This window comes from Salmo salar, chromosome ssa11 (assembly GCF_905237065.1).
Source record: "Salmo salar chromosome ssa11, Ssal_v3.1, whole genome shotgun sequence".
NCBI classification, from domain to species: domain Eukaryota; kingdom Metazoa; phylum Chordata; class Actinopteri; order Salmoniformes; family Salmonidae; genus Salmo; species Salmo salar.
The window spans coordinates 69,044,024-69,071,192 of NC_059452.1; the positions used below are offsets into that span (position 1 = coordinate 69,044,024).

The 27,169-nt window shown below is 42.6% G+C and overlaps 1 protein-coding gene across 3 annotated transcripts in view; it reads left to right on the forward strand.

Moving 5' to 3' along the window:
* LOC106562973 (fibrinogen C domain-containing protein 1) overlaps nt 1-27,169 on the forward strand; it is a 258,468-nt gene that overhangs the window by 144,952 nt on the left and 86,347 nt on the right. For all 3 annotated transcript variants that reach the window (XM_014128131.2, XM_014128128.2, XM_014128130.2), the window contains one exon: nt 17,362-17,458. In XM_014128131.2, coding sequence (XP_013983606.1) covers nt 17,362-17,458 — 97 coding nt within the window. The remainder of the gene's footprint in view (nt 1-17,361; nt 17,459-27,169) is intronic.

The window sequence follows — 27,169 nt, forward strand, 5'->3', positions numbered from 1 at the left end:
ACCTGGAGGGGGTGGAGACAATCACAGGGACAGGTGAAACAGATCAGGGCGTGACAAACAGAAGACAAGGACTGTGAGACACGGGCTTAATTCTGGACACATGGAAAGTAGGGTGGATACGGAGGGTACGGGGTGACACAAAAAGAACAGCAGTGGAACTAAGGACTCTTAAGATGGGAAAAGGACCAAAAAGGACCAAGGAAAATCCCCAACGGGGAGACAGGACTCTACCCCCAGGGGCAGGTCCCAAGTGGAAAGCCATACCCTCTGCCCAATGCGGTTGCGGGGAGCTGGAGTCCGGCGATGGTCTGCTTGTCGACGATACCTGGAGTTGGTCTTGAGAAGTACCACCCGAGCTCTTCTCCAGGTACGTTGACAGCGGTAGACAAACATCTGGGCCGAGGGTACGCTGACATCTTCCTCTTGTTCAGGGAAGAGTGGAGGCTGATACCTCAAAGAGCACTCGAAAGGGGAGAGTCCCATGGCAGAACTGGGAAGAGTGTTCCGGACATACGCCATCCAGACTAGTTGTTGGCTCCAGGTAGTGAGATTGGTTGAGACCAGGCATCTCAGGGTGGTTTCCAGGTCCTCTCCGACTGACCGTTATTTTGGGGATGGAATCCGGATGACAGGCTGGCCGATGATCCAATAAGGGTGCAGAATGCCTTCCAGAACTGAGACAAGAACCCCGATCGGAGACCATGTCTACCGGGAGTCCATGGATGCTGCACCATAAGCTGGGACGTCTCCTTGGCAGAAGGTAGTTTGGGAAGAGGGATGGAATGGGCGGCCTTGGAGAACATATTGACTACCATCAGAATGACAGTGTTGCCATCAGATGGAGGGAGCCCAGTGACAAAGTCCAGAGATATTGCATCCTGGACATTGGTTGAGGCCAATCCACCACTGATTTCACCTTTCCAGGATCCATCTGAACATTGCCCTCAGCAATGACATATCCCAGAAACGTGATAGTAGAGTGGTGGAATTCACACTTCTCTGCTTTCATCAACAATTGGTTCTCCAGGAGGTGCTGAAGGACCTGTCTGACATGAAGTACATGTTCTTGGACAGATCGGGAAAAAAACTGGATGTCGTCAAGATAAACGAACAGAAAACGGTTTAGCATGTCCGGGAGCATATCATTTACCAAAGCCTGGAAAACAGCGGGGGCATTCGAGAGTCCAAATGGCATTACCTGATACTCATAATGTCCACTGGTTGTGTTGAAGGCTGTCTTCCACTCATCCCCCTCACGTATCCGAACCAGGTGGTAGGCATTCCGAAGGTCCAACTTGGAAAACATGGTGGCCCCCTGGAGAGCTTCAAACACCGAGGAAAGGTAGAGGTAACGATTTTTGACAGTCATGTCGTTAAGTCCCCGGTAGTCAATGCGCAGACGCAGGGTCTTGTCCTTCTCCACAAAGAAAAACCCTGAGCCGGCAGGAGATGCAGATGGACGGACGGACCCAGTGGCCAGAGACTCCTCTATGTACTCCTCCATAGCTTTGGTCTCTGGTCCGGCCAGAGAATACAACCGACCCGAGGTGGTGTAGTGCCTGGGATAAAATCAATGGCACAATCATAAGGACGGTGCGGGGGAAGGGAAGTAGCACGTGCCTTACTGAACATTTCCAGGAGGTCATGGTATTCAGTGGGAATAGCAGTGTCACTGGTATCGTCGGTGAAGGAGGACCAAAATGCAGCAGGACTGTGTTTGTTCATTTTGAACATTTATTAAATCAAAACGAACACAAAAACAACAAACAAGAGAACGAACAATCCACTGACAGTCTGGCAAGGCACAAGGCTAAACACAGAACAATTTCCCACAAACACACAGACAAACACACCCATAGGACTTCCAATCAAAGGCAACACCACACAGCTGCCTTCAGTTGGAAGTCCACCCCAATTAACTCCACATAGAAACACACTTACTAGACTACACATAGAAATACATAAACATAGACCGGACTGGAATAACGCGCACCGGACTGTGCGTGCGTATGGGTGAGATGTGGCGCTCTCCACCTCATACGCTCCTCCATATAAGTACGGGTAGCTGGCTTCCGGCTCTTCCTATGCCTAGCCAAACTACCCGTGTGCCCCCCCCAAAACAATTATTGGGGGTGCCTCTCGTGCTTCAACGCCAGTCGTGTTCCTCGGAAACGTTCCCGGTCTATACCAGCCTTTCGCCTTTCCTCTCTCTCTCTTACCACCTGTCCCCATGGAAGGCGATCTTTTCCGGCTTGGATCTCCTCCCAAGTGTAGGAGCCTTCTCCCTTCAAGATCTCCTCCCAAGTCCATCTCTCACCATCGTCCAACTCAAAATCCCACTGCTCCTTCCTCTGCTGCTTGGTCCTGGTTTGGTGGGAAATTCTGTCACGGGTATCGTCGGTGAAGGAGGACCAAAATGCAGCAGGACTGTGTTTGTTCATTTTGAACATTTATTAACCTCTATGGGCTAGGCGGGACGTAATCGTCCCACCTACGTAACAGCCAGTGTAATCCAGTGGCGCGATTTTCAAATACCTTAAAAATCCTATTACTTCAATTTCTCAAACATATGACTATTTTACAGCTATTTAAAGACAAGACTCTCGTTAATCTAACCACACTGTCCGATTTCAAAAAGGCTTTACAACGAAAGCAAAACAATAGATTATGTCAGTAGAGTACCCAGCCAGAAATAATCAGACACCCATTTTTCAAGCTAGCATATAATGTCACAAAAACCCAGAAGACAGCTAAATGCAGCACTAACCTTTGATGATCTTCATCAGATGACAACCCTAGGACATTATGTTACATGCATGTTTTGTTCAATCAAGTTCATATTTATATCAAAAAACAGCTTTTTACATTAGCATGTGACGTTCAGAACTAGCATACCCCCCGCAAACTTCCGTGGAATTTACTAACAATTTACTAAATTACTCACGATAAACGTTCACAAAAAACATAACAATTATTTTAAGAATTATAGATACAGAACTCCTCTATTCACTCCATATGTCCAATTTTAAAATAGCTTTTTGGTGAAAGCACATTTTGCAATATTCTAAGTACATAGCCCAGCCATCACGGGCTAGCTATTTAGACACCCGGCAAGTTTAGCCTTCACCAAAATCAGATTTACTATTACAAAGTTTGATTACCTTTTGTTGTCTTCGTCAGAATGCACTCCCAGGACTGCTACTTCAATAACAAATGTTGGTTTGGTCCAAAATAATCCATCGTTATATCCGAATAGCGGCGTTTTGTTCGTGCGTCCCAGACACTATCCGAAATGGTAAATCAGGGTCGTGCGCATGGCGCAATTCGTGACAAAAAAAATCTAAATATTCCATTACCGTACTTCGAAGCACATCAACCGCTGTTTAAAATCAATTTATATGCAATTTATCTCGTAAAAAAGCGATAATATTCCGACCGGGAATCTCCTTTTCGGAAAACAGAGGAAAAAACACAAATACGGGGGTGGCCAGTGCACGCGCCTAAGCCCACAGTCCCTTGATCGGCCACTTGAGAAAGGCGATAATGTGTTTCAGCCTGGGGCTGGAATGACGACATTCAGGTTTTTCCCGGGCTCTGAGAGCCTATTGGAGCCGTGGGAAGTGTCACGTTACCGCAGAGATCCTTTGTAATTGAATGAGATGTCAAAGAAAGACAATAAATGGTCAGACAGGCCACTTCCTGTAAAGGAATCTCTCAGGTTTTGACCTGCCATTTGAGTTCTGTTATACTCACAGACACCATTCAAACAGTTTTAGAAACATTGGAGTGTTTTCTATCCAAAGCCAATAATTATATGCATATTCTAGTTACTGGGCAGGAGTGGTAACCAGATTAAATCGTGTACGTTTTTTATCCAGCCGTGTCAATACTGCCCCCTAGCCCTAACAGGTTAAATCAAAACGAACACAAAAACAACAAACAAGAGAACGAACCATCCACTGACAGTCTGGCAAGGCACAAGGCTAAACACAGAACAATTTCCCAAAAACACACAGACAAACACACCCAACTAATATAGGACTTCCAATCAAAGGCAACACCACACAGCTGCCTTCAATTGGAAGTCCACCCCAATTAACTCCACATAGAAACACACTTACTAGAATACACATAGAAATACATAAACATAGACCATAAACCAAAAAACCTGGAAATACTAAATCAAACACCCTTTTACCAAAACATCACCCCGGACCACATAAAACAAATACCCTCTGCCACGTCCTGACCAAACTACAATAACAATTAACCCTTATACTGGCCAGGACGGGACAAGCAGAGACATCCAGTCTTGCTAACATCCTGAGGAAGACGACTTGGGAAAGGCTGTGCTGCTTGAAAGCAGTGGGAATGGCAAAATGGGCTCCAACCCTGGATTTGAGCTTGTGGTCCAGTCAATCACAGGATTGTGCTTTTGGAGCTAGGAAAATTCCCCAAAAAACGGAACATGGGGAGTTGTATGAGCTCAGGTAAATGAGGCCTACAGGACATAAATAGCAAATAGAAGTTCAAAACTTGTAATGTTCACAAGAACTTAAGTTTATAAAAAGATCTAACACAACATTAGGTGATAATAATAATATATGTATTACTATGGATTTATAATCAGCTATAATGGGGCGGTCATTTTGGACCGGGAACACACAATTAATTAACATGAAACGAACACAACAGGAGGGTTAATTTCATCGGGTAACAATTAAACACAGTTAGTTGATTCGATAAATAACAGTCATCAGATTAATGAAAGTAAAGTCACGACGGTGTCCAATCAGATTTCAGGGATGGGCCGTGACCAACCTGGGCCACACCCTGGACACGCCACTGCTCACATTCTTCTAGATACTCTCTATTTATACTTCCTTACACCCTGAAGTGCACATCTGTATCTATCAGACATTTCTGACTCCTCTTTCAGGTGCTTCCAGCGAAACAGTGAAGCAGAGTTCAGCTCTTTCAGAAACAAGATAGCAGTCGTTAGATATCTTTCTCGAAAGGGCACTGCCAAAGTGCACAGGAATGGAGAGAATTGAGTTATTATCAGCAGGCGAAAGTGTATAAAAGCAAAAGTCTGTCTGACAGAACTCAGCCACATCGTTGGAGTTGCTTTGGGGAAATGAATGGAGGGTGGTTTGTTTCTTTTTGCTGGATGTGATTCGTGTTTGATTTGGAGGATAGGATTCATGGTCTCCCTGTTGCATTTTAAACCTCACTGCTACCCTGCTGTCTCTGGGCTAGAGCTAATGGTAGTGGAATTCAGAGAGAGAGAGAGAGAGAATGAGGCATAGAGGAGAGAGAAAGAGCGAGAAAGATATATATATATATAGAGAGAGAGAGAGAGAGAGAGAAAGAGAGAGGGGGGAGAGAGAGAGGGAGAAAGATAGAATGTCAGAGGGGGAGAGAGAGTGAGGAAGAGATATAGAGGGAGAGAGATGAGAGAGAAGAAGAGAGAGAGAAAGAGGAGAGAGAGGGTGAGAGTGAGAGAGCAAGTGCAAAGAAAAGCCTCTCTCCATCGTGTTCTAATACCTATCATCACTCACTCAATTTGCACTATTCTCCTCCGTTCTAGAGAGGGAGGGAGGGAGGGACAGAGGGATAGAGATGTAGTTATGCCACAAAGGAGAATTTACTGAGATGGGTTTTGAACTATTGTGTTTCATGTCTTGTTGTTGCGTTTGATTGTCTCTGTCTGTACCCAAAGGCCTTTACCACCTCTCCTACTGGGAGAATGAGGAGTAGAGCACAAAGGCCTGCTATGGAAACTAAACGATCTTGACAATATTACTGCTAGAGATTTTAGCAGAACATTTTAAATTGCCAGCATGGTCATAGTAAACACAACTTAAATTCAAACAAACAGATATGAATGAATCAGTGACACATCACCAGCTCTTAAATCACACACATATTTTTTCCCTGAACACTCACTGTGTAGTCCAGCCCTGTACAGCTATGTACTGTAGTATATCCCTATATAGCAGGGTCTGAGAGGTAGCACTCAGTCAGTGTATGTTTCAAACACTTAATCCATGGTGTGTGTGTGTGTTACGGTCAGTCGTGGTCACCCCACTAACACCAGACCATAGCAAAACTACATCAATAAAGGGGAGGAACAAACCACATGGGAACAGAGCCCAGTAAATAACGCAGGACAAAGCAGTCTTATAGATGGACTTAGAACAGCATGGAAAACTACCAGAAAGCAACTGAAATGCAAGAAATGCAATCCCTTCAAGACAACTTTCTGGCCATCACATATCCTCACAATTAAGGAAGGCTAGACTACTGGCTGTAGGCCTACGAAACCCCAAAAATGTTTTACAAGATGCCAGTCCCATCTGTTCTGCTCCCATGTTACTACCCCCTCAGCATATTGCTCTTGGTTGATGTGAATGCAACTGGTCTCTACTCTCCCTCGTGCTCTTGAATTAACTATGACTTGACCCGCAGACAACTTTCCTAGGACTACACCCGTGCATGCTTGAAAAACATGCATCCCAGGTTTCAACCAGTTAGTTATATGCACCCTTGCTTGTTGAGGCAATGGTTTTTCCCAGGGAGCGTTTTAAGGTATTTCACCTGCCTTGTACAAACCATCCTGATCTTGCAAGCTTACATTCTGTTTTGTGTGTAGGCTAACACTGAGGGTGAGAGTGTCCATGTGGGTAGCCTGTAGATAATATTTGTCTAACAGTCCCCGTATCCTGATTCCCACCAAATCTGGAGTTTGTGTTGAGTTCATTTTTATTTCGATTTTTTTGAAGACATACATTTTTGTTTATCATTTGTTTGTTTTGGTAAATCCTTTCTGCCTATTTTTGCCATAATTGTTATTTATTCCTACCACTTCTAGGCCTACCGTACTTTAGTGAATAAAACCAACATTTTGGCACCGTAAATGCCTTTTGCCGATCTACCTATAAAACCGTGCGACACTTCTACCTTTTCACAATTGAACTATGATAAAAAACAAAGATTTATTTCATCGTGTTTGTCGAGGTGTGGGTCGTTCATTGGTGTGGAACACAAACCGACTCAGAGAATTGCCTGTGTCACTTTAACACAAACAGCACCTTCACTAGTAATCATTCCGACTGTTTCTCCATGCAGATGTGTTTTTCACAGCTCTAGCACATTTCCAATTTCTGTTCATCTACTGCTTGTGATGACCCAATCATCAGCATTTTTCCTGGGGAGTTTATTTAATATACAAACATACCTAGGCCTACACACACGCGCAAAGGCACACATGCATGCATGCACACAGGCATACAATCGCACACGCACACGCACACACACATGCCTTGCAGAATGTTAGTGAGTTATTTTCTATTAAGTCTTTCATCTCCAGTCTGAGCCATGTAATCGAAAATATTCTGTATATTTGTTTTGTTTTCCATCCTGAAAGGTCTATTTTATGCAAAGCGTCACTATTTATTCACACATCACTTAGCTTGATATAATTCATTTCATTTCATTCATAGTGCTACAGTGGGTGAAGGATAATGTCATTTTCACCTAGTGCTAGATTTCTGATTATTTTGTTATGACAAAGTCAATCAAGATTTGATGGATTCCTTTTATTAGCTTCCTACAAATGGCCTTTTCAGAAGGGAAGAGCGTGTGCATTAGATATTGGTGAGAGCAGAAGCATTTATGACTGAGAGAAGATAATGTTTTAATGGTGTCCTTAGATCTACAAGATTTGTGCACTTATCACTGTGACTCATCTTACACTTCCTAACTGCTGTATCTTTCTAGTAGTATCACTGCTGACCCCAGACCCAACCTCCAACCTTTAAACTCCCCCACTTAAAAGATACTACAGTTGACTGTAGAATATTACAGTACTTACTATAGAATTCTGTAGTAAACTATAGTATACTGTAGGATACTACACGACACACTTTAGTATCCCTCCCATCATGTGTAGTACTTAATATATAATTGTGTAGTATACGGCAAAATACTACAGTAAGTAGTACAGTATTATCCACACAAAAAACACTGTAGTAAATACTACAGAAATGCCTGGAAAAACACTACAGTCCGCATTTACTACAATAAATACAGAATTCAATTTGCATATACCCTGCCCATTCTCCTCCCCCGTATCCCAATTTGTGCAACCCGTAAAATAACCTACATGCCAAGTATAGACTATATATTGTGTTCCCTACAATTCATAAAAAAAACAAGCAAAATGAGAACAAACACACTACTGTCAATATTACAATACAACATACTACAGTCTGCAAAAACACAACAGTAAGTACTATAGTCTGCAAAAACACAACCACAATTAATATAGTATATACTAGTCTTTTTTTACGACAGTATGTATACTATAGAAAACTGTAAATACAGTAAAGTCCGCAAAAACACTAGTGAATACTGTCGTATTCCTGCAATAGTATACACTATAGTATTTTTTCATATGGGCTAACCCCTGTATGACCTGTGTCTGGTGTTTTACATCCATGACCTCTAACCCCTGCTCTTTTAAATTTTGTATACTTTGGAATTTCTTTTAGGGAGTAGATCAGCTTTAATGTTGCAGATAGATTGTAGCTTCCATCAATGTAGTTGTCTGCATCACGTTCAATCCCCCATATATTCTTTTGCAATAATATACACTGCTCAAAAAAATAAAGGGATCACTTAAACAACACATCCTAGATCTGAATGAAAGAAATAATCTTATTAAATACTTTTTTCTTTACATAGTTGAATGTGCTGACAACAAAATCACACAAAAATAATCAATGGAAATCCAATTTATCAACCCATGGAGGTCTGGATTTGGAGTCACACTCAAAATTAAACTGGAAAACCACACTACAGGCTGATCCAACTTTGATGTAATGTCCTTAAAACAAGTAAAAATGAGGCTCAGTAGTGTGTGTGGCCTTCACGTGCCTGTATGACCTCCCTACAACGCCTGGGCATGCTCCTGATGAGGTGGCGGATAGTCTCCTGAGGGATCTCCTCCCAGACCTGGACTAAAGCATCCACCAACTCCTGGACGATCTGTGGTGCAACGTGGCGTTGGTGGATGGAGCGAGACATGATGTCCCAGATGTGCTCAATTGGATTCAGGTCTGAGGAACGGGCGGTCCAGTCCATAGCATCAATGCCTTCCTCTTGCAGGAACTGCTGACACACTCCAGCCACATGAGGTCTAGCATTGTCTTGCATTAGGAGGAACCCAGGGCCAACTGCACCAGCATATGGTCTCACAAGGGGTCTGAGGATCTCATCTCGGTACCTAATGGCAGTCAGGCTACCTCTGGCAAGCACATGGAGGGCTGTGCGGCCCCCCAAAGACATGCCACCCCACACCATGACTGACCAACCGCCAAACCGGTCATGCTGGAGGATGTTGCAGGCAGCAGAACGTTCTCCACGGCGTCTCCAGACTCTGTCACGTCTGTCACATGTGCTCAGTGTGAACCTGCTTTCATCTGTGAAGAGCACAGGGCGCCAGTGGCGAATTTGCCAATCTTGGTGTTCTCTGGCAAATGCCAAACGTCCTGCACGGTGTTGGGATGTAAGCACAACCCCCACCTGTGGACGTCGGGCCCTCATACCACCCTCATGGAGTCTGTTTCTGACCGTTTGAGCAGACACATGCACATTTGTGGCCTGCTGGAGGTCATTTTGCAGGGCTCTGGCAGTGCTCCTCCTGCTCCTCCTTGCACAAAGGCGGAGGTAGCGGTCCTGCTGCTGGGTTGTTGCCCTCCTACGGCCTCCTCCACGTCTCCTGATGTACTGGCCTGTCTCCTGGTAGCGCCTCCATGCACTGGACACTGCTGACAGTCACAGCAAACCTTCTTGCCACAGTTCATATTGATGTGCCATCCTGGATGAGCTGCACTACCTGAGTCACAAGTGACCAAAACATCAGCCAGGAAGCATAGGAACTGAGAAGTGGTCTGTGGTCACCACCTGCAGAACCACTCCTTTATTGGGGTGTCTTGCTAATTGCCTATAATTTCCACTGGTTGTCTATTCCATTTGCACAACAGCATGTGAAATTTATTGTCAATCAGTGTTGCTTCCTAAGTGGACAGTTTGATTTCACAGAAGTGTGATTGACTTGGAGTTACATTGTGTTGTTTAAGTGTTCCCTTTATTTTTTTGAGCAGTGTATATATATTTTATTATATTTTATATTTTATATATACTGCTCAAAAAAATAAAGGGAACACTTAAACAACACAATGTAACTCCAAGTCAATCACAATTCTGTGAAATCAAACAGTTCACTTAGGAAGCAACACTGATTGACAATACATTTCACATGCTGTTGTGCAAATGGAATAGACAACAGGTGGAAATTATAGGCAATAAGCAAGACACCCCCAATAAAGGAGTGGTTCTGCAGGTGGAGACCACAGACCACTTCTCAGTTCCTATGCTTCCTGGCTGATGTTTTGGTCACTTTTGAATGCTGGCGGTGCTTTCACTCTAGTGGTAGCATGAGACGGAGTCTACAACCCACACAAGTGGCTCAGGTAGTGCAGCTCATCCAGGATGGCACATCAATGCGAGCTGTGGGAAGAAGGTTTGCTGTGTCTGTCAGCGTAGTGTCCAGAGCATGGAGGCGCTACCAGGAGACAGGCCAGTACATCAGGAGACGTGGAGGAGGCCGTAGGAGGGCAACAACCCAGCAGCAGGACCGCTACCTCCGCCTTTGTGCATGGAGGAGCAGGAGGAGCACTGCCAGAGCCCTGCAAAATGACCTCCAGCAGGCCACAAATGTGCATGTGTCTGCTCAAATGGTCAGAAACAGACTCCATGAGGGTGGTATGAGGGCCCGACGTCCACAGGTGGGGGTTGTGCTTACAGCCCAACACCGTGCAGGACGTTTGGCATTTGCCAGAGAACACCAAGATTGGCAAATTCGCCACTGGCGCCCTGTGCTCTTCACAGATGAAAGCAGGTTCACACTGAGCACGTGACAGACGTGACAGAGTCTGGAGACGCCGTGGAGAACGTTCTGCTGCCTGCAACATCCTCCAGCATTACCGGTTTGGCGGTGGGTCAGTCATGGTGTGGGGTGGCATTTCTTTGGGGGGCCGCACAGCCCTCCATGTGCTCGCCAGAGGTAGCCTGACTGCCATTAGGTACCGAGATGAGATCCTCAGACCCCTTGTGAGACCATATGCTGGTGCGGTTGGCCTTGGGTTCCTCCTAATGCAAGACAATGCTAGACCTCATGTGGCTGGAGTGTGTCAGCAGTTCCTGCAAGAGGAAGGCATTGATGCTATGGACTGACCCGTCCGTTCCCCAGACCTGAATCCAATTGAGCACATCTGGGATATCATGTCTCGCTCCATCCACCAATGCCACATTGCACCACAGACTGTCCAGGAGTTGGCGGATGCTTTAGTCCAGGTCTGGGAGGAGATCCCTCAGGAGACCATCCGCCACCTCATCAGGAGCATGCCCAGGCATTGTAGAGAGGTCATACAGGCACGTGGAGGCCACACACACTACTGAGCCTCATTTTGACTTGTTTTAAGGACATTACATCAAAGTTGGATTAGCCTGTAGTGTGGTTTTCCACTTTAATTTTCAGTGTGACTCCAAATCCCGACCTCCATGGGTTGATAAATTGGATTTCCATTGATTATTTTTGTGTGATTTTGTTGTCAGCATATTCAACTATGTAAAGAAAAAAGTATTTAATAAGATTATTTCATTCATTCAGATCTAGGATGTGTTATTTTCGTGTTCCCTTAATTTTTTTTAGCAGTGTATATATAAACTCTGTCACGTCCTGACCAGCAGAGGGCGTAATTGTGTTAGTCTTGGTCAGGATGTGGCAGGTGGTTTGTGTTTGTTAAATGTTGTGTGGGTGATTGGACTCCCAATTGAAGGCAGGTGTGTTGAGTTGCCTTTGATTGGGAGTCCTATATAGGAGTGTGTGTTTTTCTTTGGGGTTGTGGGTAGTTGTTTGTGATCACGGCTTGTTTAGCCTGTCACACTGGTGCCGTCGTGAGTATTGTTTTTGTTGGTTTTCATGTGGATGCTTTACTTGTTTCTCATCAATAAATATGAGTATCCACATTCCCGCTGCGCCTTGGTCCATTCCTAACGACGGTCGTTACAAACTCAGCAAAAAAAGAAACGTCCTCTCACTGTCAACTGCATTTATTTTCAGCAAACTTAACATGTGTAAATATATGTATGGACATAACAAGTTTTAACAACTGAGACAAACTGAACAAGTTCCACAGACATGTGACTAACAGAAATTGAATAATGTGTCCCTGAACAAAGGGGGGGGGGGTCAAAATCAAAAGTAACAGTTAGTATCTGGTGTGGCCACCAGCTGCGTTAAGTACTGCAGTGCATCTCCTCCTCATGGACTGCACCAGATTTGCCAGTTCTTGCTGTGAGATGTTACCCCACTCTTCCACCAAGGCACCTACAAGTTCCCGGGCATTTCTGGGGGAATGGCCATAGCCCTCACTCTCCGATCTAACAGGTCCCAGACGTGCTCAATGGGATTGAGATTCGTGCTCTTCGCTGGCCATGGCAGAACACTGACATTCCTGTCTTGCAGGAAATCACGCACAGAACGGTATCGCTGGTGGCATTGTCATGCTGGAGGGTGATGTCAGGATGAGCCTGCAGGAAGGGTACCACATGAGGGAGAAGGATGTCTTCCCTGTAATGCACAGCGTTGAGATTGCCTGCAATGACAACAAGCTTAGTCCGATGATGCTGTGAAACTGCCCCAGACCATGACGGACCCTCCACCTCCAAATCGATCCCGCTCCAGAGTACAGGCCTCGGTGTACCACAGGCCTACAAGCCCTCAGTCCAGCCTCTCTCAGCCTATTGTGGACAGTCTGAGCACTGATGGAGGGATTGTGCATTCCTGGTGTAACTCGGGCAGTTGTTGTTGCCATCCTGTACCTGTTCCGTTCGGATGTACCGATCCTGTGCAGGTGTTGTTACACATGGTCTGCCACTGCGAGGACGATCAGCTGTCCGTCCTGTTTCCCTGTAGCACTGTCTTAGGCGTCTCACAGTACGGACATTTCAATTTGTTGCCCTGGCCACATCTGCAGTCCTATGCCTCCTTGCAGCATGCCTAAGACACGTTCATGCTGATGAGCAGGGACCCTGTGCATCTTTCTTTTGGTGTTTTTAAGAGTCAGTAGAAAGGCCTCTTTGGTGTCCTAAGTTTTCAGAACTGTGACCTTAATTGAGTCTTAATGACCATTCCACAGGTGCATGTTCATTAATTATTTATGGATCATTGAACAAGCATGGGAAACCGTGTTTAAAAAATATACAATGAAGATCTGTGAAGTTTTTGGGATATTTACGAATTATCTTTGAAAGACAGGGTCCTGAAAAAGGGACGTTTGTTTTATTGCTGAGTGTATATTTACACACATATAAATACATACACATACAGACATAGACATATAAATACATACATATACATACAGTTGAAGTCAGAGGTTTACATACACCTTAGCCAAATACATTTAAAATACATTTTTCACAATTCCTGACATTTAATCCTAGTAAAAATTCCCAGTCTTAGGTCAGTTAGGATCTCCACTTTATTTTAAGAATGTGAAATGTCAAAATAATAGTAGAGAGAATGATTGATTTCAGTTTTTATTTCTTTCATCACATTCCCAGTGTGTCAGAAGTTTACATACACTCAATTAGTATTTGGTAGCATTGCCTTTAAACTGTTTAACTAGGGTCAAACATTTCGGGTAGCCTTCCACAAGCTTCCCACAATAAGTTGGGTGAATTTTAGCCCATTCCTCATGACAGAGCTGCTGTAACTGAGTTAGGTTTGTAGGCCTCCTTGCTCGCACATGCTTTTTCAGTTCGGCCCACAAATTTTCTGTAGGTTTGAGGTCAAGGCTTTGTGATGGCCACTCCAATACCTTGACTTTGTTGTCCTGAAGCCATTTTGCTGCGACTTTGGAAGTATGCTTAGGGTCATTGTCAATTTGGAAGACCCATTTGCGACCAAGCTTTAACTTCCAGACTGATGTCTTGAGATGTTCCTTCAATATATTCACATAATTTTCCTTTCCTCATGATGCCTTCTATTTTGTGAAGTGCACCAGTCCCTCCTGCAGCAAAGCACCCCCACAACATGATGCTGCCATCCCCGTGCTTCACGGTTGGGATGGTGTTCTTCGGCTTGCAAGCCTCCCCCTTTTTCCTCTAACATAACAATGGTCATTATGGACAATCAGTTATATTTTTGTTTCATCAGACCAGAGGACATTTTCCAAAAAGTACGATTTTTGTCCCCATGTGCAGTTGCAAACCGTAGTCTGGCTTTTTTATGGCAGTTTTGGAACAGTGGCTTTTTTCTTGATGAGCGGCCTTTCAGATTATGTCGATATAGGACTTGTTTTAATGTAGATATAAATACTTTTGTACCTGTTTCCTCCAGCATCTTCACAAGGTACTTTGCTGTTGTTCTGGGATTGATTTGCACTTTTCACACCAAAGTACTTGTCACACCCTGGCCATAGAGAGGTTTTTGTTCTCTATTTTGGTTAGGCCAGGGTGTGACTAGGGTGGGCATTCTATGTTCCGTTTTCTATGTTTTGTGTATTTCTTTGTTTTGGCCGGGTATGGCTCTCAATCAGGTACAGCTGTCTATCGTTGTCTCTGATTGGGAGCCATACTTAGGTAGCCTTTTCCCACAGGGTTTTTGTGGGTAGTTGTTTTCTGTCTTGTGTTTTTCACCTGACAGAGCTGTGCGTTTTGTTCCAGTTTGTTTTTTGATTCAGTGTTCAGATAAAATAAATACCATCAATCATTAACACATACCACGCTGCACCTTGGTTCTCTCCTTGCAACAGCCGTTACAGTACTTTCATCTCTAGGAGACAGATTAAGTCTCCTTCCTGAGCGGCTGCATGGCCTCATGGTGTATGATGGCTGCATGGCCTCATGGTGTTTATACTTGCGTACTATTGTTTGTACAGATGAACGTGGTACCTTCAGGTGTTTGGAAATTGCTCCCAAGGATGAGCCAGACTTATAGTTTGTTAACAAGAAATTTGCGGAGTGGTTGAAATACAAGTTTAAATGACTCCGACCTAAGTGTATGTAAACTTCCAACTTCAACTGTACAGTACATACATACATACATACATACATACATACATACATACATACATACATACATACATACATACATATCAATACATATATATACACTTTATGAAAAATATATTTCCTTTATTACTCTCCAACCCTACCCCCCCTCCCCCAATTGGAGCAAAGTAGGGAACAACAATGCTTAGGCCTTTATTTCCAGCTCATTCATACTATATACATTTTATGAACACAGTCTATTTTACAATAGTTGTATTTTATTTGTTTTTAACTCTTGTCCTTCCTCTACCCTCAACCTCTCCAATATATTTGATTTCCATTTGCCGTATCTTTCAAACTGTACTCTTTCAAAAAACATTAGTTATCTTCTTGTTATTAGTTGTTATTAGTCCCAACCTTCAGCTCCATTCAACCCCTTCCCATCTATCTCTTAACACCATCCATACTGGATTTCTATTTGCCATATATTTTTCAACTGTGCTGTGATCTTTCTGAACCTTTCCATTCTCATTGTTTCTACAGATTGTAAATTAAAAATAACATTTTTTGCTAAAAGTATTATTATATTATTGACCGATTGACTATGACAGATCGCCCAGTAATTCTATCTGCAGGGTTAGCTCCAGGTACCAAAACACACATGGACAGTACCAAAACAAATGATCTAATGATTCTCCCTCTTCGCAGCAAAGTAGAGCTGGGAAGGTTGTATCCCCCATATAAATAATTCTGAATAGAATAGAATTCTATGTTTTGAATCCTGCGTCGTTTTGCTTATCAGTTCATAAACCATGTGTCATGGAATCGGTACGTCAAAAATCTCTTCCCTTTATTTAACTAGGCAAGTCAGTTAAAAACAGATTCTTAATTACAATGACAGCCTACCCCAGCAAAAACCGGATGACGATGGGACAATTGTGCCTTGCCCTATGGGACTCCCAATCTCAGCAGATGGGATACAGCCTGGATTTGAACCAGGGACTGTAGTGCACTGAGATGCAGTGCCTTATTAAAATGCTGCGCCACCCGGGAGCCCAAATGCAGGGCCGACAGGCAAGTTCCTTACTTTTTCCCCCTTCCACTTTCATTTTCCATTTTTGCAGTAATGCCACAATTAGTAGGTTGTAATTTTGGGTAGAGCAGACATTTCCATATGTTTTAGTTAGCTGCATGTATGACATAACTCCACCAGTCATATTTATGATTTCATTTATGAAGATTTTTATTAAAAAAATATAGTTTTTTTATCAATTAGTATATTTGAGTTGAACCACAAAATGTGTTGTATTATTTGTTCTGTCTTTTCGGGTGGATTAAATTGAAATTGCAACCAACTTTCTATGGCTTGATTTCCTAACTGAAAGTGGGAGTTTGTAATCTGAATGAAGGGAAAAAGGCCTTTCTTGAACATAGGGTGAGATATTCTTACTAATTTGCTAGGGAACCAGTTTGGAGTTAAGTATAACTTTTGTATGACTGAAGCCTTTAGTGAGAGGTCTAATACTTCAATATTTAATCATTTCAGTCCTCCGAATTCATGTTCATTATATAAATGGCCCCGTTTTATTTTGTCTGGCTTGCCGTTCCAAATAAAATAGGATCATTTTTTCTCACATAATTAAAAAAACTGTTCGCTAGGTGTAGGCAAGACCATAAGCAAATAGGTACTCTGGGATATGACTAAAGAGTTAATCAGGGTGATTTTTCCACAAATACAAAGGTATTTACCTTTCCAATGTAGCAAGGTCTTGTCTATTTTTGCAAACTTTCTCAAAAAATGTATTGGAGTGAGATCATTTATTTCTTTCGGAATATGTATACCAACTATATCCACATCACCATCAGACCATTTTATTGGTAAACTACATGGTAAAGTAAAAGTAGTATTTTTTTATGATCCATTACATAATATAGTACATTTGTCATAAATTGGTTGTAATCCAGAGTTTAGAACAATTATCTAGATCCTCTATGAGGCTGTGGAGGTATCCAAGTTGTGGATTTAAAAGAAAACATGAATCATCAGCGTACAATGACACTTTTATTTCTAATCCCTTGAAATTATTGTTGGATCTGATTTTAACAGCTAACATTTCGATGGCAACAATATTTGCTGATAGTGGACAACCTTGTTTTACTCCTCTTGACAGTTCAAAACTTTCTGAGAAGTAGCCAATACTTACTCTTTTACACCTGCTCTTTGTCTGTGTACTCCAGGTGATCCAGCGCAGGGAAGATGGCTCAGTCAACTTCTTTAGAGGATGGGACTCCTACCGCGAGGGATTTGGAAAAATCACTGGAGAACACTGGCTCGGTAAGTGTGTGTGTGTGTCCTTTTTGTAAGTGCACGATCAAGAAGCACCTTGGCCGAGTTCTTGAGGGTGCAGTTGTCTTCTTAGCCCCCGTCATCAAATATCCCTTGGGCCAAACGTGAAATATGAAGTGGTGTACAGGCTAGAAAGGGATTTACTAGCTGCTGCTGCTTCCTGCTCCATCCACTTTCTTCCCTCCCTTCCTTCCCTCACTCTCTCCCTCTCTCCCTTCTTTTCTTGCCATTTGTCTCCCAGCCTTGTTCTCACTCTCTTTTCCTGTTCTTTGTTCATAAAGCCTGTTCTTAGTGTGCCTGCATGTTCCTGGAGTCCAAGCTGTATGCTTACAGACTAAATAGTGTGTACTTTTCTTTGTAGCTTCAGAATTGTGTTCCGTGGACATAGCCTGCGTTGCTGTTGTCCTGTGTACTTTCAGTACTGCAGTATTGACACCTGTGTAACTATGTACTGTATCTGCTACAGTGTGTCCTGTCCTGCAGCCATAGAGAATTGTTTACAGATGTGCTGCCAGTAGATGATCTTAGTGTGATCTTACAGTGCCTTCGGAAAGTATTCAGAACCCTTGACTTTTCCACATTTTGTTACGTTACTGCCTTATTATAAAATTGATTAAATAATACAATTTCCTCAGATATCTACACAAAATACCACAATGACACATAAAAAGCAGGTTTTTATAATATTTTGCAAATGTATTAAAAACAAAAAACGGATACCATTTTTACATACAGTTGAAGTCGTAATTTTACATACACTTAGGTTGGAGTGATTAAAACTCATTTTTAAACCACTCCACAAATTTCTTGTTAACAAACTATAGTTTTTGCATGACACAAGTAATTTTTACAACAATTGCTGACAGACAGATTATTTCACTTGTAATTCACTGTATCACAATTCCAGTGGGTCAGAAGTTTACATACACTAAATTGACTGTGCCTTTAAACAGCTTGGAAAATTCCAGAAAATTATGTCATGGCTTTAGAAGCTTCTGATAGGCTAATTGACATAATTTGAGTCAATTGGAGGTGTACATATGAATGTATTTCAAGGCCTACCTTCAAACCCAGTGGCTCTTTGCTTGACATCATGGGAATATCAAAAGAAATCAGCCAAGACCTCAGAATTTTTTTTTTGTTGCCCTCCACAAGTCTGGTTCATCCTTGGGAGCAATTTCAAAACGCCATCGTTATGTTTGGAGGAAAAAGGGTGAGGCTTGCAAGCCAAAGGACACCATCCTAACTGTGAAGCACGGGGGGTGGCAGCATCATGTTGTGGGGGTGCTTTGCTGCAGGAGGGACTGGTGCATTTCACAAAATAGATGGCATCATGAGGAAAGGAAAATTGTGTGGATATATTGAAGCAATATCTCAAGACATCAGTCTGGAAGTTAAAGCTTGGTCGCAAATGGGTCTTGCAAATGTAGGATGACCCCAAACATACTTCCAAAGTTGTGGCAAAATGGCTTCAGGACAACAAACTCAAGGTATTGGAGTGGCCATCACAAAGCCCTGACCTCAATCCCATAGAACATTTGTGGGCCGAACTGAAGAAGCGTGTGCGAACATGGAGGCCTACAAACCTGACTCAGTTACACCAGCTCTGTCAGGATGAATGGGCCAAAATTCACCCAACTTATTGTGGGAAGCTTGTGGAAGGCTACCCGATACGTTTGACCCAAGTTAAACAATTTATAGGCAATGCTACCAAATACTAATTGAGTGTATGTGATGTGGAATGTGATGAAATAAATAAAAGCTGAAATAAATCATTTTCTCTGCTATTATTCTGACATTTCACATTCTTAAAATAAAGTGGTGATCCTAACTGATGTAAAACAGGGAATTCTTACTAGAATTAAATGTCAGGAAATATGAAAAACTGAGTTGAAATGTATTTGGCTAAGTTGTATGTAAACTTCCGACTTCAACTGTAAGTATTCAGGTCCTTTGCTATGAGAATCGAAATTGAGCTCAGGTGCGTCCTGTTTCCATTGATCATCTTTGAGATGTTTCTACAACTTGATTGGAGTCCACCTGTGGTAAATTCAATTCAACACCATGTCAGAGTAAAAACCAAGCCACGAGGTCGAAGGAATTGTCCATAGAGCTCCGAGACAGGATTGTGTCAAGGCGCAGATCTGGGGAAGGGTACCAAAACATTTCTGTAGCCTTGAAGGTCCCCAAGAACACATTGGCCTCCATCATTCTTAAATGGAAGTACTGAGTAAAGGGTCTGAATACTTATATAAATGTGATATTTCAGTTTATTTGTAATAAATTACATATTTTTCTTCTAAAAAACAGATTTTGCTTTGTCTTTAAAGGGTAATTAGTGTGTATATTGATGAGGGAAAAAATACATTTTAGAATAAGGCTGTAACCTAACAAAATGTGGAAAAAGTCAAGGGATCTGAATACCTTCTGAAGGCACTGTATATCTGCAGTGCTGTGGTGTGTTCTGCTCTTGTATGTGTAGAAGTAGTAGTGTGTACTGTAGACTATCCATATAGTTGTGAGACAGTTCTTCTCAGATCTGCTCTGCCTATGTAGATAGGTGATGGGTTTGTATCTGCAGTGTGTTTAGCTGTAATGTGATGTCTCTACCTCCGTCTGATGTAGAAAAGGTCATCCCATCTTTTGCTGCGGCTCGTTAAAGACAAACTAATGTCCGCCGAGGGAACAAACGAGGAATAGCTATGTTTTTTGCCCCAATCTCTTTCCTTTCTCCCTCTCCCTGGCTGTCCCTTGACGCAACTAAAAAAATATAACCAAGGCGCAGATTTCTGAGTTTAGCGCTTTTGTCGTGCCATAATTGAGCTGTTAAACCCCTTTAGTGGTGTAAGTACATGTGATTGCAGGAGAGGTGAGAAGTGGTGTGTGCGTGGGCGTGCGTGTTGGGAGGTGCCGAAAACTCAAAGACTAGCGATTTGGGATGACAGTCCTGTCTGTGTCAGAACCCTGAGATTGTTGAGTTCTCCAAAACCCACGGGCAGGGGGGAGAGAGGGAGAGAGGGAGAGCTATATAGAGAGAGCACTCTGGACACAGCAGGGTCGAGAAAACGTTGATAAATCCTTCTGTAGCCAGCAGGCACGGCCCTCATCCTCTCCTGCTGGTTCTGTCCTTCTCTCTGCCTCTGTATGATGTAGGAGGGCTGTGGTGGAGGTCTACTATTGGTTTGGGAGGTTGGCAGTGACACTTTTTTGAAAGATGCTAGTTTTAGTTTATATTAAATAGACATGTGTAGATTGATGAGGGAAAAAAACGATTTAATACATTTTAGAATAAGGCTGTAACCTGAGTTTAGCTCACACAGACAATTTACCCCTTTTCTCACTTAACTCAAAATTGAAATATGTAATGCTGTCTGTGCCTCATCCATATGTGAAGACCACCTGTCTTTATTTTAGTTTCTCTCTCTCTCTGTATCCCCTTCTGTGTGTGTGTGTGGGGGGGGATTTCACCTACACCTCTCAGATCAATAAAAAAAACACCAACAGAAACTCAGTAAATTAACTCCCCAGCCCATAGTACCAGTCTCTCAGCACAGGTGTAACACGCTTCCAACACAGCAGGGACTCCACAGCACAACTACACACATTGTACACTGAACACCTGCATAGGAATAAAATACACTATTGTATATAAATAGAACTGTGTCAAATAAACACGTCTCATACAAAGTAAATATGTTTTGTTTGGTTATCTTTTGGAATTGGTAGAAATAAAACATTTCCCTTCTTCAGAAGTTCCAGCTAAGCAGGCTAATGTTAGTTAGCTAATTAATTTGCTAGCGATCATACACTAGGCGTATATTAATAATTATATATTTAATATAAGTAGACATGCACTCATAATTGACTGTAGTGCATATAAAGCACCCTAAAACTACCGGTGGCTGAAAACACAGTCATCGTGGGATGAAGGAGTGACGAATTTCCGGCCAAGGGTGGTCCATTTAAAAATAATTCCTTCCTCCCTCGTCCCTTGCCCTGCCAGTGTATACTCGTCAGACATCATGATACGTCATCAGAAGTGTCCACTTAATTTAAGGGCTGAGGGGATAGGCTGTGTCTTTTAAGTGTTTGGACTGCAACCCATGTCTCAATTGTCTCAAGGCTTAAAAATCCTTCTTTAACTTGTTCCTCCCCTTCATCTACACTGATTGAAGTGGATTTAACAGGTGACATCAATAAGGGATCATAGCTTTCACCTGGATTCACCTGGTCAGTCTGTCAGGTTTTCCCAAATTCATTCCTCGGGACCCCAGGGGGAGCACATTTAATTTTTTGCCTTAGCACACCACAGCTATTTCAAATAATAAACTAATCATCAAGCTTTGATAATTTGAATCAGCTGTGTAGTGTTTGGTCAAAAAACACAACGTGCACTCTTTGGGGTCCCAAGGACCGAGTTTGGGGAAACGCTCGTCTATGTAATGGAAAGAGCAATGTTTTGTACACTCAATGTATATAACCTGTTTATACGTGTATAATGTAATGTTCCCGTCTTGATTGGAGGTATTGTACTTTCTCTCAGCGAGAAACTGGATGTCTTGTGATTGATAAATGTATCACATACAAGTGCATTCGGAAAGTATTCAGACCCCTTGACTTTTTCCACATTTTGTTACATTACAGCCTTATTCTAAAGATGATAACATTGTTGTTTTTTCTCATCAATCTACACACAATACCCTATAATGACAAAGCAAAAATGGGTTTTAAACCATTTTTGCAAATGTATAATTACATTTACGTAAATATTCAGACCCTTTACTCAGTACTTTGTTGAAGCACCTTTTGCAGTGATTACAGCTTTGAGTACTCGTGGGTATGATGCTACAAGATTGGCACACCTGTATTTGGGGAGGTTCTCACATTCTTCTCTGCAGAACCTCTCAAGTTCTGTCAGGTTGGATGGGAAGCGTCGCTGCACAGCTATTTCCAGGTCTCCAGAGATGTTCGATCGGTTTTAAGTCCAGGCTCTGGCCTCTCCTGGATTGTCTTGGCTGTGTGCTTAGGGTCGTTGTCGTGTTGGAAGATGAACCTTTGCCCCTGTCTTAGGTCCTATGTGCTCTGGAGCAGGTTTTCATCAAGGATCTCTATGTACTTTGCTCTATTCATATTTTTCTCGATCCTGACTAGTCTCCCAGTCCCTTCCGCTGAAATAATCCCCACAGCATGATGCTGCCACCACCATGCTTCACCGTAGGGTTGGTGCCAGGTTTCCTCCAGACATGACAATGCCATGTGCCTTTTACTAAGGAGTGGCTTGCGCCCGACCAGCTCCAGGAATGTATTTTTAAAATTGTATTTAACCTTTATTTAACTAAGGAAGAATCTTGGTGGTTCCAAACTTCTGTCATTTAAGAACAATGGAGGCCGCTGTGTTCTTCAGGACCTTCAGGACCTTCAACGGACAATTCCATTGACCTCATCACTTGGTTTTAACACTGACGTGCACTGTTAACTGTGGGACCTTATATAGACAGGTGTGTGCCTTTCCAAATCATGTCCAATCAATTGAATTTACCACAGGTGGACTCCAATCAAGTTGCAGAAACAGCTCAAGGATGATCTATGGAACAGGATGCACCTGAGCTCAATTTCGAGTCTCATAGCAAAGGGTCTGAATACTTATGTAAATAATGTACTTCTGTTTTTTATTTTAATAAATGTGCAAAAAAAGTCTAATACATTTTTGAATAAGGCTATAACGTAACAAAATGTGGAAAAAAGTCAAGGGGTCTGAATACTTTCCAAATGCACTATACATACACTTAAGTTTTTAATGGATGGTCCGGAGAGTTAATCCAAGAGACAAACTCTATTATATTCCACCTCTTGTTTGCCTAGTAACTCAATTACGTGCACTGTATCAAAACTTTCCCTAGCTCATTCAAATGCACCAAATACACTCAAATGCACACACACACACACACACAAACACACACCCTTCACTACATTCTACAAAATGAGGGGTCTTTGGAAAGTGTGACGATTCTATGTGGAACCATAATGACTTTACAAACCCTTTGAGCCCTTCAATGGTTCAGAAAAGGGTTCTTTGCTATTTTAATATTAATTACAATTCAGGGGAGTGGCTCATTTAAATATTTGGTTTGCGCACAGCTCTTTTTGTGCAACCTTGAGTCAGAGTGTTATTCCAGTTTATCTAATGTATTGTATTAGGCCATAAACTATTACAAATATAGCCAATAACAGTGTCTTGGGAAAGAGTCATGTATGGCTTTGTGTCAATTATGTACAATATAATATGGCAGACCAGATAATTTATAAATAAGTCTGTGGTTCTTCAAAATGATCTACAGAGAACCTTTCAGATTGAGAAATTCCTTTTGAACCATTAAAACGTTTTCTATATAGTCCCAAAAAGGGTTGTGACAATAGCGGAACCCTTTTTTCCTGTTATATACGGTATACAGTATATCATCTTTTTTTTATGTTTATTTAGAAAAGGGTCCTTTATAGCACCAAACAGGTTCCATTTAGAACCTTATGAGGATGGTTCTTTATTAAACCTTCAAAAAGGGTTCTATATAGCACCAAAAAGGGTTCCACTATGGTTACAAGTAGTATTTAGAAGAAAAACATGTGTGTGTAGTGTGTCTGTATTCTGCTCACGCAGCAGAGATCTGTAAAGGGCTACATCTCTACAAAGAGAACAGACCAATAAAAGAACAGTCTGAATCCTGAGAGGACGAGAGGCTATTGTGCTCTTTCTCATTTTGTCATTTTTTGTCACAGACACTCACTTTACATGGCTGGGACAGGCTAGGGAAAGCCACACAATCAGCAATCAACCAGAGCTTCTCCATTCACAGACCTTTTGATTCACTCCTCTCCTTCCTCGCTTCTCTCCTCTACGCTCCCCCCTCCGTCCATGCTGTTATCTTCATCCAACCTCCTAACAATCTGTCCCCTGGCCCAAGATCGGTTCTGCCCCCCTCAACCCCATTCAGCGCAGTGTCATCAGAAAGCACCTCTCCTTATCTCTCTGGCTGTCCCCCCTCACTTCTCTCACCCTTCCTCACCTCTCTCCCTGTCGCCCTTCACTCCTCACACCACTCCTCATCTTTCTCCCTGGCCTCCACGTTCAGTGTCATCAGAAAATGCCCCTAAATGCCTGACCCAAGCAGGGCCTACCCCACACACTATGCCTACCTCTCCCCTCCACTGGCTCCACCTATAGGCACTTGTGAATGCCTATAGGACCTACCCTAGCCCCTCCCCCCATTGTACCTATGCCCCCATACCTCCCTCACTCCCATCCAGCTTTCTCATCTCTCGTCTTTCTCCCTGGCCTCCGCCTAGACCTCAGCCCCTCTCACCTCCATCCATCCATCCCGTGTCATCACAAAGTGTGTCTGAATACAGAACCAGGCTGCAGAATCAGTAGCTCTGCTGTAGAAAAAAATTAAGTTTTGCCTCAATCACATCTGGCATCATCTGCCCTCAGGTCATCTCTGCTGCTGACGGCATGGGGTTAGAGGTCGAAGGCATGCACCAATTACAGTGAGAGGAGGGAGAGAAGAGGAGGACAGGGGATCGACGGTGCAGAGGGAGTTTTATTCTCCTGGTATTTAACGGAAATATAGATAAAACGATAGGTGATCTCTCTGTGGCTCATTAGCAAGGAAGGACTGAGGGAAGGCATCAGTGGCTCTGCATGTAAATGTCAACCCTCCATCCCCTCCATCATGCAAGAGGGAGGGAGGAGTGTGTGTATACAGTGCCTTCAGAAAGTATTCACACCCTTTGACTTTTTCCAAATTTTGTTGTGTTACAAGGTGTAACGTGGGTCGTATAAAGGGGACCAAGGCGCAGCATGTATAGTGCTCATATTCACTTTTATTATGAAGACACCAGAACAAAACAACATAACGACCGACAACAGTTCCGTCAGGTGAACATACACTAAACAGAAAACAACTACACACAAAACCCAGGAAGAAAAACCCCTACTTAAATATGATCTCTAATCAGAGGCAACGAGGATCAGCTGCCTCCAATTAGAGATCAACCCAAAGAATCCCAACATAGAAATAGAAAACCTAGAAGTTAAACATAGAAATAGAAAACAAAGAAAACACAAAACACCCCCTGTCACGCCCTGACCTACTCTACTATAGATAATGACATCTTACTAGGATCAGGACGTGACACAAGGTGGGATTAAAATTGATTGAATTGTCTTTTTTTGTCAAAGATCTACACAAAAATACTCTGTAATGTCAAAGTGGAAGAAAAATGTAATTACATGTAAAATAAAACAATATACTGTGTCTTGTATTACATAAGTATTCAACCCCCTGAGTCAATACATGTTAGAATCACCTTTGGCAGCGATTACAGCTGTAAGTCTTTCTGGGTTAGTCTTTAACAGCTTTGCACATTATTATTTTTACAATTTTCATGCTCTGTCAAGTTGATCACTGCTAGACAGCCATTTTCAAGTCATGCCATAGATTTTCAAGCTGATTTAGGTCAAAACCGTAACCAGGCTAACTCACAAACGTTCAATGTCGTCTTGGTAAGCAAGTATATTTGGCCTTTTGTTTTAGGTTATTGTCCTGCTGAAAGGTAAATTTGTTACCTTGTGTCTGTTGTACAGCAGACTGAAACAGGTTTTCCTCTAGGACTTTGCCTGTGCTAAGCGCAATTTAATTTATTTAAAAAAACAACTCCCTAGTCCTTGCCGATGACAAGCATATCCATAACATGATGCAGCCACCACCATGCTTGAAGTTAAGAAAAGTGGTACTCAGTGATGTGTTGTGTTGGATTTGCCCCAAACATGACACCGTTATGCGGGGCGGAGCAGGTGAACACAAGTGCAGATTCAGACGAGGAGACAGGGATAAGGTAACTAAGGTATTTATTGAAAAGCAGGGGGGAGATAGGGTGTAGGCCAGGGGAAGCTCGGGAAAGTAGCGGGGAGTGACCGCATATGCAATTATGCATGTTATGTTTTATTATAAAGGTGCATTGTGAAAATGTTCTTCCCCAAACTTGAAACTTCAGACTTTCCCAAACTCACCCATCAGACAATAGAGTACGAGGCATCAGAGCTTGGAGAAGCCTAGTTATCGTGACAAAACGGTCACGTGGAATTTGACGGTTGTCATGACTCGTAACGGTGTTTTTAAATACCCTTTGACATTATAGGGTATTGTATGTAGGCCAGTGACATAAAAATGCAGGCTGCTATGGTGACCGTATTACCGCCACACCGTTACGAGTCATGACAACCGTCAAATTCCACGTGACCTTTTTTTCACGATAACTAGGCTTCTCCAAGCTCTGATGCCTCGTACTCTATTGTCTGATGGGTGAGTTTGGGAAAGTCTGAAGTTTCAAGTTTGGGGAAGAACATTTTCACAATGCACCTTTATAATAAAACATAACATGCATAATTGCATATGCGGTCACTTTTGAGAATTATGTTTTGCATTTTGGAACATTCACGCTTGAAGCCTACTGCCGTGTGCACATTTTTGGGCTTATGTGAAAAAATGTCCTAATAGTTTATCAACATTTTAAGCTAAACGTTCTGATCTGTTGCAACAGCCTCATTAATTGAAAAGAAAAATGATGTATGCTCGTAGTTGTATTAATTTAGGATCTATTTCATCCCAACAACCAGATCCTCTTACCCACAGAAGAGGGGAA